Raw genomic sequence first — 16,275 nt, forward strand, 5'->3', positions numbered from 1 at the left:
CTGAAGTTTGGAGCTCAACAGAAAGCTGTGGCAGAGTATGGGCACTGGCCCCATTTACAATGCATATTTCAAAACCCTTTAAAAAAATGTACAGCTATAGTCTTCTCTGAAATAGTCAAAAAGGATTTCAATATCAAATTCTGACAGCAAGAACCTGAAGTAAATAAATAAAAACATTAAATGTTTTGCTGTTTTTTTTAAATGTCATTATGTGAGGAACAAGACAAAGACAATAGATGTCATTTCTTAATGAATCCATAACTTCCCAAAACATACATTTAATAGTAAAATCCTAAAAGATCACTAACTGGTCCGATGCAAATTAGGCTGAGATTTGGACCATTAGGGGGCATTTCCATGTGCATTAATTGATATTTGTTTATAGACTGGATCGATTAATGGTTGCACTCCTCTGTCTAACAAAATAAAATTTGAAATTCCAAACCATGACTGCAAAACCTGATAATTACAAGGCTACCATCTCATACCCCCCCAAATAAAAACATTGCAATTCATCATTTTAACCTCAAAACCTGACTAATAAATCAGGCTATTGTCTTAACTTAAAAGAAATACATTTAATTTCAATTTACAGAGATTAAATGGTTTAGATTTTGTTTTATTGACATTTTTGAAGAATTGCATCACCGGTAGCAAGTCTGAGGGCCCGCTGCAACCCATGGCAACCGTTTCTTCAATGTCTGTCCTCATTTTGAGGCATCAGGACTTGAAATGTCCTCTGTACTGTAGTCTTATACCAAATGAGTCTGAGCACCTCTGACTTCAGTCAATACACAGAACTATGCAAAATACTGGACCAGTTATGCATCTGGTTATATCTGTCAGTATTAAAGAAAAGTAACTAAACTGTTTCTCTGGACGTATAAATTAGACAATACATTAAAGCCTTTGAACTCAAGTAAATAATTACAAATACAAAGACGTACATAAACTAGTCTGCATTTCAACAACAACAACAAAAAGCTATAAAAGCTGCAATTCAATCACAGTAGCGGTAAGCTGCCTTGAGGTGCCAGAATGATCCCAAAGACATAGAAAAGTCCCATCAGGAGGTTGAGCTTGGCTGTCTTTTGGGGGATCTTGGAATAGCACTGGCTGCGGAACTGCCTCTCCAGGGGGAAGGCCATGGGCAGCGTGAGCAGGGGCAGGGCCATGCTGATGGTGTAGTGGGTGGCCAGGATGCAGAAGAGCACATAAGGGACAAACAGCAGGAGGTTGAAGAGGATGTAGGACAACGTGGGCCCGATGAGAATGGCCAGAGTGACTATGCCCGCCTGTTTGTCAGAGTCCATGTCTCTGGTATTGTTGCTGTGGAGGATAGCCTCTGTGTTGAGGGCCAGGGGGACGGCGTAGACCAGAGGCAGGACAGACAGGTAACCCACCTGCACGGCGTGGGCAAACATGACCGCCAGGGGGCCAAACGTGATCAGGATCACCACGTCCCCCAGTGCCACATACTTAAGACCAATGCCTGGAAACAGGACAAGGAAGGTATCGTAAGAATCTGGATATTAGTGTGTGTACTTGTAAATAAAGCGAGGGTAATAATGTCAGTACATTTTGAAACAGGTTAATGCCAAGCTCACCTCCCGTGTACAGAAAAGAGCTGGAGAGCCCTCCAAAATAAATAAGGGCCAGATGCTCCATCCTCAACGTGGAGAGAAAGTAGAGCAGGGTGGCACACAAGCAGCCCAGAGAGTAGAGCAGCGCTCCGAACATGACCACGTCCTGCGGCGCCAGGATCTCATCCACCAGAGTCCTATCGTCGCTCTTCTTGTGGTCAATCCCTTTGGAGAAGTCATAGTAAGTGTTAACCAGATTCCCTGCCCCGTGCACCACCAGCACTGCCACGGCACACACCATGAGGATGACCAAGTCCACAGAGCCCTCCAGCTTGTAAGCCAGGGCACTGCCCAGAGCCACCGGTGTGAGGGAGGCGCTGAAACTCCACGGCCGCAGGGCCAGCACATAAGCAGCACACTTGTACCTCATGTCGCGTCTGACTCTGGCCCTCCCCGAGCTTCGCTGGTCGGCAGAGTGATTCTGCAGAGTGTCATTCAAACCGGTGTGCCTTGTCTCACTATGTCCATTCAATCCAGCCAAAACAATTGTCTCTGCACTGCTTGGTTTCTGCCCCACAGCCATACCTCTGCCAGGGTCCACAAAACAAAGAAACAGAAGGTAAACCTGTAACAGAATTACAGAGGTCACACATAGAATGTCATTTATGTACAATGAACATCTCATTTAATGAACGAGAGCATCAGAATACAGGCTCTTTAAGTTATTGAAAACCAGTATGGAGTAGTTTTTGTATTGTCCGTCATAATTGAAGGGTTGCAAGAGCGTGAGACCAGAATGTTTTGCTGTTGTTGAGCAGGATTAAAGCGTGCTACTACATGCTAAAACGTAGGTAGCAAACGAGTCTGTTTATTTGCAGTAGTTCCCGAGTAGCTAGATATATGCTAGTAGGATCACCTGAATTTCAATGCACCATGTTGTGAATTGTACAACACACCTGTTGGATGGCCACATTGCTTGCTCCCTACAACCTCGCAAAATTGGCATTTAAAGCATTGCACTGCTGGATAGTCAACTCCATAGATTAAAGGATTAAAGCTAACTATCCAGTGTGCTATTAGCAAGCCAAAAACCAGGGCCAAATTAAATGTCCGAAACCAGACTTTACCTGTTTTATGTATCCGTTATCTGATAAACTATTTCACGCCATGTAACAACATATTTATGTGACCGCTACCTAACCACAGGGCTGACCCTACTCCATTGGTAAACTTGCTACGTGTCAATTTCGAGAATATTTCACTGGCTGATCACAGTTAACCCTGACGGACGACATTTCGTCCAACCCTCTTGAGTGAGTGCAGACGTAAATAGGCGCCGTCAGAAACATACTTCAATGTGATCTGCGTTCCGGGTGTTGTAGATGACATGTGCAAGAAGAAGCCTTTCCTCAATAAGAACATTTAAATAAAATAAGAAAAATATCTTGAAAATTGTGGGATGTAAAATATCGCTTATTTTTACACTCGCACCAACGGATGTATTAGAAATACTAAGGCAGGCCAGGAAGTTATTGATTCTCTGGTGGTGGTTCAGTGCGATCTCTCACTATCCCACCCAGATTCGTAAACGGAGGACAACGTTCAACTAAATTAAGACCATCATCGCAGGGCAAATGCCATACTCTCTTAAAAAACACTTGTGAAGTAATTTGTTTTCCAATCATTTTTGAACGTTGCTGGATACGAATGCAGCCCAGACTCAAATTGCGTGTTTTGGGCCTTCACAAACGCACGAGTTTTACACAGATCTGTAGAATATATGCCTATTAGCATAGGCCTACTGACATACATTTTCACAATTCATTTGATGTAGGTAATTTACTCCAATTAAAATATAATTTGAGAAATATTTGTTGTTTGCATCAGGCTATAGCCTGTCGCAGATATACCATTTTCCTATGCAATTAGAACAAAAAAATATAGCATTTTTAATTAAGAGTCAGAAAATATTTAAATAAGTTTCAATAAAAATGAAAGTCAACCTATTGCCCTATGCGTATTCCTCAGCTAAAATGAGAGACCCACACATAGGTATTTTAGCAGGCCTACATTTTTTTAAATCCATGATCAAATCTCTGTTATGAACTTCTAGATTAATAAGCATGCAAAAATAATAGTTAAATCAAAATATAAGATTGTCGACTTGCAAAAATAATAGTTACATCAAAATGTAAGATTGTCGACTACGTGCAACTGGTATCCTTTCCATTTAAACTTGTCAAACTCTGACCTCCATTTAAAGTAATGTGAAACCATTTGGCAGACTGCGGAATAGCGCTGCGGCCGAAGGTTGTATAGAAAGCTGCAACGTTTGATGCAGCCTGGAGCTGGCGACGGGTGACCAAGGATTCCAGCCTTAACACCGTTATCCTCCGTTAATTTGTCAAATAAAAGGATGCATTGGATGGCCATTGATATCCATACGGATAGATGGTGGTGAAATTGACTAGTCTGTCTTTGTTTTGGGATTTTTTTAATGGAAGGTGATATCGCAACGATGGTGTGTCAGACGTTCAGAAGTTTACAAAGAGGCGACTTCAGTGCTCTTCTGCTGGCTGTGGCGGTGCTTGGGATTCTGTTTGAAGGGATGCAAGAAACCACGGCGTTTCCCACCTGGAGAATAGAGGTATGGTGTGAGAATTCAACGTTCTAACTTGATACCTCCTTTAATTGCACTGCTGAATACTTCATTCAGTTTCTATACTGAACAGGTTATGCTGGAATAAATTATGATCAAAATGTTGGATGATTAAACCCGTTTAGGGCAACAATATTTTCATTTTATTTTAACTAGTTTTTTTCAGTGTCTACCAAGACATCTGCTTGGTGACAACTGAGCAAATAATAAATAAATAAAATGTAATTGTAATATAAATCACATTTTTGGTTAAACTTCATCAGACAGAAATGCCTTCAAAAAATCAGTAATTATACATATAATTTATAATGTAGCCTATTCATATTATATAATTGGAGTAATTCTTGGTTTTGCCCTGATTTTTGTCCCGGTTGAGGAAAAAACAACTATTCTTATTGCATTGTAGCCACAATAAAACTGGTTTGATCTGGCTGGATGAAGTCTTAATCCTCACTTATGCCAAGTTAGCTATTCTAAAAGTATCTTATATTGTTCATTAATTCACACTAAGTCAAATGCAGATGTCTCAGAATCCTTGATTAATAAACCAGGGGCAAACAGTTTGGGAATCTTCAAAGGAGAGCACAGTAAGAGGAGCTTAGCATGTTGGTTGAGCACTGAATGATCAGGTTCTAAATGTTATCTCTAGTGTACATGCTTTGGAACATTTTCAGTTGTTTTCCATAGGAAGAAATGGTGTAGCAAATAGTACAGCTTAGAACAACATGTAGCTTCAAGAAATCATGGACTGTTCTCACATTGCTCCAATTTAAGTGGAATGCCTGCTCCAACTTCTAGGCTATGTCCTCTTCTTTTGTAGTGCATGTTTCCTTGACTCTGTTATCAGTGTGGCAGGAAGACTTCAGTCTTCTGCAGGGCTCCTCTGGTGTTTGTCTGGGTGTCTAGGCCTCAGCTCTTGGCATAGCCCTTGTTTTCCTGAGAATTTAGGAACATTAAAAAAGGAATGCATATGTAGCACATGGGGATCTGTGAAACTTACTCCTCAGCCTGAAGTGTCCCCACTTGTGCCAGCGAATAGCTTTTTCCGACTGGTAAGACACTTCAGGAGGGCGGTCACGTGTGCCAGCATGGCCGAGGCCCCGAGTTAGCTCCAGGTATGGGCCGAATCAGCAGCGTGGCAAGCAGCGTGACGTCCTTTACATATAGTATCTACATTATTTCTCTGAGAAAAAAATAATAATTTTCATATAGATATTTTAATAGTATAAATTCATATTTTTAGAAATAGCCATTTTTGGGGGTTGTATTTCCACTGTATTTGTATGTAAATGTTGAACTTGGTCAGGTCATGTTGGTCCAATCCCATATCGTTGATGATAAGGACTATGTAGTAGATCTGTGGATAGGCTAAATTAGCTCATTCACTTGTTATAAAAGTCCCCGATAATGAAGTCACCTAAAGTTATTGGATAATCAGTCAAAGTGTACACAACCGTTCAAAAGTTTGGGGTCACTTAGAAATGTCCTTATTTTTTGAAAGAAAAGCACATTTTTTTTGTCCATTAAAATAACATCAAATTGATGTGTAGACATTGTTAATGTTAATGTTGTAAATGACTTTTGTAGCTGGAAACGGCAGATTTTTTATGGAATATCTACATAGGCGTACAGAGGCCCATTATCAGCAACCATCACTCCTGTGTTCCAATGGCACGTTGTGTTAGCTAATCCAAGTTTATCATTTTAAAAAGCCAATTGATGATTAGAAAACCCTTTTGCAATTATTGTTAGCACAGCTGAAAACTGTTGTTCTGATTAAAGAAGCAATAAAGCGGTCCTTCTTTAGACTAGTTGAGTATCTGGAGCATCAGCATTTGTGGGTTCGAGTACAGGCTCAAAATGGCCAGAAACAAAGACCTTTCTTCCGAAACTCATCAGTCTATTCTTGTTCTGAGAAATGAACGCTATTCCATGCGAGAAATTGCCAAGAAGCTGAAGATCCCGTACAACGCTGTGTACTACTCCCTTCACAGAACAGTGCAAACGGACTCTAACCAGAATAGAAAGAGGAGTGGGAGGCCCCGGTGCACAACTGAGCAAGAGGACAAGTACATTCAAGTGTCTAGTTGAGAAACAGACACGTCACAAGTCCTCAACTGGCAGATTCATTAAATAGTACCTGCAAAACACAAGTCTCAACGTCAACAGTGAAGAGGCGACTACGGGATGTTGGCCTTCTAGACAGAGTTGCAAAGAAAAAGCCATATCAGAGACTGGCCAATAAAAAGAAAAGATTAAGATTGTCAAAAAAACACAGACACTGGACAGAGGAACTCTTTCTAGAAAGCCAGCATCCCGGAGTTGCCTTTTCACTGTTGATGTTGAGACTAGTGTTTAAACTGGCGAGTTGGATTATCTAATACACAGGAGTGATGGTTGCTGGTAACAAGTCTCTGTACGCCTATGTAGATATTCCATAAAAAATCTGCCGTTTCCAGCTACAACAGTCATTTACAACCTCAATGTCTGCACTGTATTTCTGATCAATTTGATGTTATTTTAATGGACAAAAAAGTGTTTTTATTTTCAAAAACAAGGACATTTCTAAGTGACCCCAAACTTTTGAACGGTAGTGTATACTGTAACTGTACATTTTACATTCTATTAGTATTACATAAAAACAAAGTCACAACATATTTCTAAACACTCTTAAACAGTAAGCACCTATAGCTGGCCTTTCACAGCTGTAAAACAAGAATAGAATCCTTGTGTTATTATTTGGAGAGTCTCATTTGCCCCTCCCCAAAGGGACATCAGACATATTGTACCTGCAAAATGTATCATACTTAAAGTTTGGAAAGCAGTTTTACTGCTGACCACTTCCTTTTCTAGAAAATGGAATGCCCTTGCATTAAAATGTAACATGTAACATTCACATGCAAGGCATTGGGATAATAGCTCTCGAAACTGCAGAATCACAATAGAGTTGAGTGTCCTCAGCTGGTCTCGTCAAACCAGAACCCTTGCAGCATGGAACTGTTGATTGTTTAGATTTTGAACATTATAACTATAAATACTGTATAAATTAACGCCATGAATCACAACTGTCAGTTCAACTAACCGTGTAAGTAGATTACAGTACAACGTTAATTCTGTGCTGCTCTCAGCCTGCTACTTAAAGTGTGTCATAGGGTTGGGTGCTGTGGCAGTAAAAAGGCAAATGACGTCGAATAAATGTGTTATGCATTTTTTAATGAATGATACTGCAGACACTTGAATGAAGGTGTATTGACTAGTATCATAAAGGTATTATGCATGCTTCATGTATACCCCCTTCAAGTAAAGTGTTACTACGTTTTACTTCTTGGGAATCTCATTTAACATTACATTTACATTTAAGTAATTTAGCAGACGCTCTTATCCAGAGCGACTTACAAATTGGTGAATTCACCTTCTGACATCCAGTGGAACAGCCACTTTACAATAGTGCATCTAAATCATTTAAGGGGGAGGGGTGAGAAGGGGTGAGAAGGATTACTTTATCCTATCCTAGGTATTCCTTGAAGAGGTGGGGTTTCAGGTGTCTCCGGAAGGTGGTGATTGACTCCGCTGTCCTGGCGTCGTGAGGGAGTTTGTTCCACCATTGGGGGGCCAGAGCAGCGAACAGTTTTGACTGGGCTGAGCGGGAACTGTACTTCCTCAGTGGTAGGGAGGTGAGCAGGCCAGAGGTGGATGAACGCAGTGCCCTTGTTTGGGTGTAGGGCCTGATCAGAGCCTGGAGGTACTGCGGTGCCGTTCCCCTCACAGCTCCGTAGGCAAGCACCATGGTCTTGTAGCGGATGCGAGCTTCAACTGGAAGCCAGTGGAGAGAGCGGAGGAGCGGGGTGACGTGAGAGAACTTGGGAAGGTTGAACACCAGACGGGCTGCGGCGTTCTGGATGAGTTGTAGGGGTTTAATGGCACAGGCAGGGAGCCCAGCCAACAGCGAGTTGCAGTAATCCAGAAGGGAGATGACAAGTGCCTGGATTAGGACCTGCGCCGCTTCCTGTGTGAGGCAGGGTCGTACTCTGCGGATGTTGTAGAGCATGAACCTACAGGAACGGGCCACCGCCTTGATGTTAGTTGAGAACGACAGGGTGTTGTCCAGGATCATGCCAAGGTTCTTAGCGCTCTGGGAGGAGGACACAATGGAGTTGTCAACCGTGATGGCGAGATCATGGAACGGGCAGTCCTTCCCCGGGAGGAAGAGCAGCTCCGTCTTGCCGAGTTTCAGCTTGAGGTGGTGATCCGTCATCCACACTGATATGTCTGCCAGACATGCAGAGATGCGATTCGCCACCTGGTCATCAGAAGGGGGAAAGGAGAAGATTAATTGTGTGTCGTCTGCATAGCAATGATAGGAGAGACCATGTGAGGTTATGACAGAGCCAAGTGACTTGGTGTATAGCGAGAATAGGAGAGGGCCTAGAACAGAGCCCTGGGGGACACCAGTGGTGAGAGCGCGTGGCGAGGAGACAGATTCTCGCCACGCCACCTGGTAGGAGCGACCTGTCAGGTAGGACGCAATCCAAGCGTGGGCCGCGCCGGAGATGCCCAACTCGGAGAGGGTGGAGAGGAGGATCTGATGGTTCACAGTATCGAAGGCAGCCGATAGGTCTAGAAGGATGAGAGCAGAGGAGAGAGAGTTAGCTTTAGCAGTGCGGAGCGCCTCCGTGATACAGAGAAGAGCAGTCTCAGTTGAATGACTAGTCTTGAAACCTGACTGATTTGGATCAAGAAGGTCATTCTGAGAGAGATAGCGGGAGAGCTGGCCAAGGACGGCATGTTCAAGAGTTTTGGAGAGAAAAGAAAGAAGGGATACTGGTCTGTAGTTGTTGACATCGGAGGGGTCGAGTGTAGGTTTTTTCAGAAGGGGTGCAACTCTCGCTCTCTTGAAGACAGAAGGGACGTAGCCAGCGGTCAGGGATGAGTTGATGAGCGAGGTGAGGTAAGGGAGAAGGTCTCCGGAAATGGTCTGGAGAAGAGAGGAGGGGATATGGTCAAGAGGGCAGGTTGTTGGGCGGCCGGCCGTCACAAGAAGCGAGATTTCATCTGGAGAGAGAGGGGAGAAAGAGGTCAGAGCACAGGGTAGGGCAGTGTGAGCAGAACCAGCGGTGTCGTTTGACTTAGCAAACGAGGATCGGATGTCGTCGACCTTCTTTTCAAAATGGTTGACGAAGTCATCTGCAGAGAGGGAGGAGGGGGGGGGGAGGAGGATTCAGGAGGGAGGAGAAGGTGGCAAAGAGCTTCCTAGGGTTAGAGGCAGATGCTTGGAATTTAGAGTGGTAGAAAGTGGCTTTAGCAGCAGAGACAGAGGAGGAAAATGTAGAGAGGAGGGAGTGAAAGGATGCCAGGTCCGCAGGGAGGCGAGTTTTCCTCCATTTCCGCTCGGCTGCCCGGAGCAATCTCCACTGTTTTTGTCCAGTTTCTCAAGTTCCTTCCATGAATACTTCTGTTATTCCATCTCATGTTGTCAGCAATGTTCTCCTGGTCCTTGGTTCTTTGGTCTGGTTCAGACACTGGATCAAGTCAGTCATATCATAATAATCTGTCAGTCAGCCACGAAGACAGGAACACTAAGAGTGATAAAATACTAAGCACTAGCTATGTGTAGTTCATAAACACAAAGGCAAACACTAGGTTAATTACCTACTGAACAAAAATCTAAACGCAACATGCAACAATTTCAAAGATTTTACTTAGTTATAGTTCAAATAAGGTAATACAGATAAGCGTTTCCATCTCCAAGTTACTGTTACAGATAATACAGATATGCATCTGTTGGTCACAGATACCTTTAAATAAAAGTAGGGGTGTGGATCAGAAAACCAGTCAGTATCTGGTGTGACCACTATTTGCCTCAAGCAGCGAGACATATCTCCTTCACATAGAGTTGATCAGACTGTTGATTGTGGCCTGTTGTCCCACTCTTCTTCAATGTCTGTGCAAAGTTTCTGGATATTGGTGGAAAATGGAAAACATTGTCGTACAAGTTGATCTGGAAAACGCTGTTGTACATGTCGATCAAGAGCATCCCAAACATGCTCAATGAGTGACATGTCTGGCGACTATGCAGACCATGGAAATGTTCAACTTCCAGGAATTGTTAACAGACCCTTGTGACATGGGGCCATGCATTATCATGCTGAAACATGAGGTAATGGCGGTGGATGAATGGCACGACAATGGGCCTCAGGATCTTGTCACGGTATCTTTGTGCATTCAAATTGACATAGATAAAATGCAATAGTATTCGTTGCCTGTAGCTTATGCCTGCACATACCATAACTCCCCTGCCGCCATGGGGTACTCAGTTCACAATGTTGACACCAACAAACTTCTCACCCACATGGCACCATACACGTGGTCTGTGTTTGAGGCCAGTTGGACTTTCTGCCAAATTCTCTAAAACGATGTTGGGGGAAGCGAAATTAACATTCATTTTTCTGGCAACATGTGTGGCATTGTGTTGTGTGACAAAACTTCACACTTTAGAGTGGCCTTTTATTGTCCCATGCACAAGGTGCACCTGTGTAATGATCATACTGTTTAATCAGCTTCTTGATATGCCACACCTGTCAAGTGGATGGATTATCTTGGCAAAGAAGAAATGCTCACCAACAGGGATGTAAACAAATTTGTGTACAACATTTTAGAGAAATAAGCTTTTTGTGTGTATGTAACATTCCTAGGATCTTTTATTTCAGCTCATGAAACATGGGACTAATAATTTACATGTTGCGTTTATATTTCTGTTCAGTATAATAAAAAATAAAAAAAGGTTCACTTAAGGCCAACCCAGTGAACACAGAATGTATCTGTAATGTTTCCTAAAGGTTATCCTTTGACAAATAACTTTCACACAAAGTTTTGGAAACCAACATTTGTTTGCTGGGAATCCAGATCCCGATCATAAATATAAATTACATCTGGATGTTGATGTGACACGTGTCCAGTAGGTTGAAACTCCTCTCCTCGCTCCTAACTGGTAGCGCCAAATCTCTGGTGGTTAATCTACAATTTTTTTTGTCCAAGGAAGAAGTTCACACCTCTGGTGTGTTAATGATTGGGATTCGCAAAGATGCCCGCACGCAGGTCCTCCACCTCTCCAGGAACAAGCGCTACACCCTCACCCCTGAGAAACTCAAATGGGACAAGTTCAAGCTCACTTACAAGTTTGGAGATTATTTTATTTCACCCTCCTTTCTTACCAAATATTTACTGTCTAAAAACAAAAGGAAATGCTGTTTGAATTGACTTCAGACATATTCACAAGGGACAGCTGTCTTAGAGCATTATGATAGCTCCAATTGCTTTTACTGATTTCTGCTGTTGTAATATGCCAAGTGGTTTCCCCAGATAATGGCATTGTGTCTGTGCAGGCTGCTCTCTTTCCCAAGGAACCTGATGAATGCCAGTGACACGCGCCGTGGCATTGCCAAAGCCTTCACTATGTGGAGTGATGTCTCGCCCTTCAGCTTTAGAGAGGTGCCCGCTGACCAGGAGGCAGACATCAAGATAGGTATATGTTGTTGTGCCCCCACCTAAAGTATATCAGGCATGATGACTGGCATATAATATAGAAGGACTATACAGTGACATGTGTTTGAAATGCCCTAAGCATTTGAAATGAACAAATCTCCCTCTACTGTCTAGTTATCTATGTTCAGCATGATTCATGGCTCTATTTGTATGATAAAGAGTCCTGTACACCTTCCAAGCATGTGTAATAATTTTAAAATGATCTAAATCATGCTGAAGCCATCAGAGTGGGAGTACCATGATCTGGGAGTCTTGTTCCAGCATAAATACTTGATGCAAGTGTGAAAAATGACAGTCATCCTCAGTGGGTTAAGAAGTTTGAAATCCATCATCTTCTAGACTCTATTGTATGTAGAATGAGATAGAGGCTGGAGAGGTTCCCCTCTTGGTTGCGCTGTCTGAGGCACAGCTCTGTCTCTTTTTGGCAGGCTTCTACCCCATCAACCACACAGACTGTCTGCAGTCCTACTTGCACCACTGTTTCGACGGTATCACCGGCGAACTGGCACATGCTTTCTTCCCTCCGACGGGCGAGATCCACTTTGACGACCATGAGTATTGGATTCTGGGAAACATGCGCTTCAGCTGGAAAAAAGGCAGGCACCTTGGTTGATCTCTTTCCTGATTTTTGTAAGCTGCTGTTGTGCCCTCAGCACCAAAGCTACTTGCTGGATGTCCAGTTGAATTCGTCAAATGCACAGGGTTGTAAAGTGAAAATCATGGACACTGTAGTTGGTAATTATGTCTTGAAGCTGGAATAGTCCACAGTGTAATACTGTGCCTAATTGTGTTATGGTTGGAAGATACTGTGAATTTAGAAGCGTAGTTTGAGTTTGCCGTTGTTGTTAGATCAACTGTGTCTCAGTAGCCGTCTGCTTCATCGACACTGATCTGAAAAGACAGGCATAGGTGAAAGCCATATGTTGTTATGCCACTTTGAACAAACTTTCATGTGTATAGTTCAGTGGATGAGGGAAAGGACTTTAGCAACTTTCAACTATTGAGATGCACCCCAATTACTAAGACAAAATGAACTGTTTTGTGTTGTTGGTTTGTGCAGGGGTGTGGCTGACAGACTTGGTCCATGTAGCGGCTCACGAGATTGGCCACGTCCTGGGCCTCATGCACTCCCTGAACCCCAAGGCCATCATGCACCTGAACGCAACTCTAACAGGGCGCAAGCTCATCACACAGGACGAGGTGTGGGGCCTGCACCGACTCTATGGTAAAGCCAAGCACCCACAAGCAAAGTGCCCTGTAAAACAGACAATAAACCGTGTCATATTGTTTTGTAGCACAAAACGATCAGCGGTAGCATATCTTTCAAATTAAATAAGTCTTCATTTAAAATAATGGTCCCACTTTAAAAACCAATTCATACAGACTTTATAGACTATTCATGATTTCTTCCTAAGCACTATATAGATGCTTCACAAATAATTGATTTACTACCTGCTGCAAGTAAACGTGGCCTTAATGAGTATTGTTGAACCTTTAATACAGTGTGAGTCATTATAAATGTGAAGTCAGATTGTCATCCCAAATTCCTTTCTGTAGACTGAAATTAGTACGCTCATCCCTCTTTCCTCCTCCCCTGTAGGATGTTTGGATAGGTTATTTATCTGTCCAGCCTGGGCGCGGAAAGGCTATTGCGACAGCAAGCGCAAGCTCATGCAGAAGCACTGCCCCTCGAGCTGTGATTTCTGTTACGGTAAGAGCAGCACTGCAAAGGAAAAAAAGATTACTCCCAATCTACTGGTGCAAGGAATAGCATCTGTACCATTTGCCAATGCATTGTAACGCAGCCAACAAAGTCCAGCCATGCAGAACCATGATGAGGGTTTGCAGCCCTTTGGATTTAAAGTCAGATTAGATACTTGCCACTGGATGAGACTCATTCAGAAATAATTACCTCTGGATGGATTTTGGTCTGCTTTATAGCAAGCGAGCAGAGCGTCTTAGTGTACAACCTCGACAGCTTAAATCCCCATAACCTCCGCAACCAGTCTCATCAGGGCCGAGGCCTCCGGTTGCACAACAGGATATGACTCCTCCTCGCCATGGCAGCCATAGATTGTGGGTTTGTCCGTTTTATATGCGTAACAAGGGAGAATGTGGAGAGGAGAAAGGATACCATTCCTGGCTCCTAATCTGTTCCTCATTGTTGATTGGGAGACGTTGTACGGCTGTGGAAAATTCCAGTATGACTCCAAACCACTGGAATTTCAGACTGTGGCTTGAGTGTTAGACGTGGAAGGTCAATTTGGGATTTCTGCGGGCCAAACTAGTGGCTGCCTTTTAAACAGACTTCCAACTGATCATGAGGCACAACATCGTGTTTACACTCATCAAATGGCCGTAGCACTAGGGTAAATTAACTAGATAGAGAATGTCCTTAAACATCTACAATGGAGTTGCCATGAAGTTTTTTGATGCACATGTAGGCAGATATACCCTCAAACTATGTCTTGGGGGATCATTTTAGGTATGATCCAGATCAGATTAAACAATAACTAAGAAGACATTTTCTGGGCGCTTCTTTGTTTACTTTTTGGAGTAAACATTTCATGAAAAGACATTAACATCCGTTTGTGAAATGAAAGCCATACCACACAGTCATGTCTGGTTAAGACGAAGACTATACAGAAGTAGATACCCCAGCCGTTAACCTTGTGTTCCCTAACTTTCCTCAGAGTTCCCCTTCCCCACTGTGGCCCCCACCCCCACCCCCCAACGGACCAAACACAAGCTGGTGGCTGAGGGGAAGAAGCTCACCTTCCGATGTGGGAAGAAAATTGCAGCAAAGGCAGGCAAAGTATAGTGAGTATGTCTTATTTAGCCCAATATCACTTCTAATAAATCATATACCAACAATGGGCTGAATTTAAATGTATTTTTACTGTTTCTGTAGCTGGTACAAGGACGGAGAGATTCTGGAGTACTCCCACCCTGGCTACATCTCCCTAAAAGACGACCACATCAGTATCGTGGCCAACGCCATCAACGAGGGCACATACACCTGCATCGTGAGGAAAAAGAACAAGGTCCTCACCAACTACTCCTGGAGGGTACGAGTGCGCTTTGGAGGGTGATGCCCCCATCCGCACATAGAAGCACTGGGTATTAGCACAGAGAACACACAACCATAGAAACATAATTACCAGAAGAGGAAAGCCCTTAGACAACTGCATTTTCACACATTGACTTGAATGGGATGTCCGTTCTAGGAATTATATTTCAAAGCACACCTTCACTCAAACATTGCTTGATCAAAACGGGGACCTCACTCACTTGGGCACATATTTTAATGTATGTACATTGTCTAAACAATACCCTCAAAACAATCATGTTTTAGGTCTGTTTTTTTGTAATGCATTTTCATATGTGCACAATAAACCCTTTTGTTCTGTGGTAAGTAGTATATAGAATCAAGATGTAAAACTACATTGTGTCCAAGGGAGTATTCGAAACACTGCTGGCATTGTTTCTGTTATGTATTATGTGAACAATATACTTTTCATTGAAGTTAGAGCTCACTGACACAGGGTAGCCTCAAACCTTTCTAAATATTGTCCAGGAATTTCAAATAAATGTAACTAGCCTGGCTACTTTATGCCATGGGTAATGCATTCTAAAGGCTACTGCATCAATGCATGACACCTACAGTATAAACAACATGTTGGTTCCATGTTTCATGAGCTGAAATAAAAGATCACAGAAAAGTTCCATATGCACAAAAAGCTAATTTCTCTTAAATTTTGGGCACGCATTTATTTACATCCCTGTTTGAGCATGTCTCCTCCTTTGCTAAAATAATCTATCCACCTGATGGGTGTGGAATATCAAGAAGCTTAAACAACATGATCATTAAAACAGACGCACCTTGTGCTGGGGACAATAAAAGGCCACTAAAATGAGCAGTTGTCTCACACACACTGCCACAGATGTCTCAAGTTGAGGGAGCATAAAATTGGCATGCTGACTGCAGGAATGTCCACCAGAACTGTTAAATATCTCGACCATAAGCCGCCTCCAATGTAATTTATTCAAATTTGGTAGTACGTTTAACCGGCATCACAACCGCAGACCACTTATAACCATGCCAGCCCAGGACATCCACATCCGGCTTCTTTACCTGGGGATCGTCAGACCAGTCACCCGGACAGCTTATGAAACTGAGGATTTGCACAACTGGAACTGGCACAACTGGCACAAACTGTCAGAAACCGTCTCAGGGAAGCTCATCTGCGTGCTCGTCGTCCTCAACAGGGTCTTAACCTGACTGCAGCTCGGCGCCGTAACCGACTTCAGTGTGCAAATGCTCACCTTCGATGGCCACTGGCACACTGGAGATGTGTGCTTTTCTGCAAACAGCATGTACGGCGTTGTGTGGGAGAGCGGTTTGCTGATGTCAACGTTGTGAACAGAATACCCCATGGTGGTGGTGGAGTTGTTGTATGGACAGGCATAAGCTACTTACAACAAAACACA

At 43.1% G+C, this 16,275-nt stretch overlaps 2 protein-coding genes across 3 annotated transcripts; one reads left to right on the top strand and one right to left on the bottom strand.

The window, feature by feature from the left end:
- Positions 1 to 239: 239 nt before the first annotated feature.
- On the bottom strand, positions 240 to 2,917 carry LOC135528162 (ubiA prenyltransferase domain-containing protein 1-like). Its single transcript, XM_064957041.1, has 3 exons — positions 2,711 to 2,917; positions 1,608 to 2,208; positions 240 to 1,492 (listed from the first exon to the last, which is right to left on the bottom strand). The coding sequence occupies exons 2-3, from the start codon at positions 2,164 to 2,166 to the stop codon at positions 1,005 to 1,007; spliced, it is 1,047 nt and encodes a 348-aa protein (XP_064813113.1). The 5' UTR covers positions 2,167 to 2,208; positions 2,711 to 2,917; the 3' UTR covers positions 240 to 1,004.
- A 957-nt stretch (positions 2,918 to 3,874) lies between these two features.
- Positions 3,875 to 15,195, top strand: LOC135528166 (matrix metalloproteinase-23-like). 2 transcript variants are annotated; one of them, XM_064957058.1, is made up of 8 exons: positions 3,875 to 4,230; positions 11,278 to 11,417; positions 11,625 to 11,764; positions 12,213 to 12,380; positions 12,845 to 13,009; positions 13,385 to 13,495; positions 14,478 to 14,604; positions 14,696 to 15,195. In XM_064957058.1, the coding sequence occupies exons 1-8, from the start codon at positions 4,081 to 4,083 to the stop codon at positions 14,874 to 14,876; spliced, it is 1,182 nt and encodes a 393-aa protein (XP_064813130.1). In that variant the 5' UTR covers positions 3,875 to 4,080; the 3' UTR covers positions 14,877 to 15,195. The 2 variants fall into 2 exon arrangements, with proteins under 2 accessions (XP_064813130.1, XP_064813131.1); XM_064957059.1 differs by having other exon boundaries at positions 11,282 to 11,417.
- The last annotated feature ends 1,080 nt before the right edge of the window (positions 15,196 to 16,275 follow it).

Source organism: Oncorhynchus masou, chromosome 33, assembly GCF_036934945.1.
Source record: "Oncorhynchus masou masou isolate Uvic2021 chromosome 33, UVic_Omas_1.1, whole genome shotgun sequence".
NCBI lineage: Eukaryota > Metazoa > Chordata > Actinopteri > Salmoniformes > Salmonidae > Oncorhynchus > Oncorhynchus masou.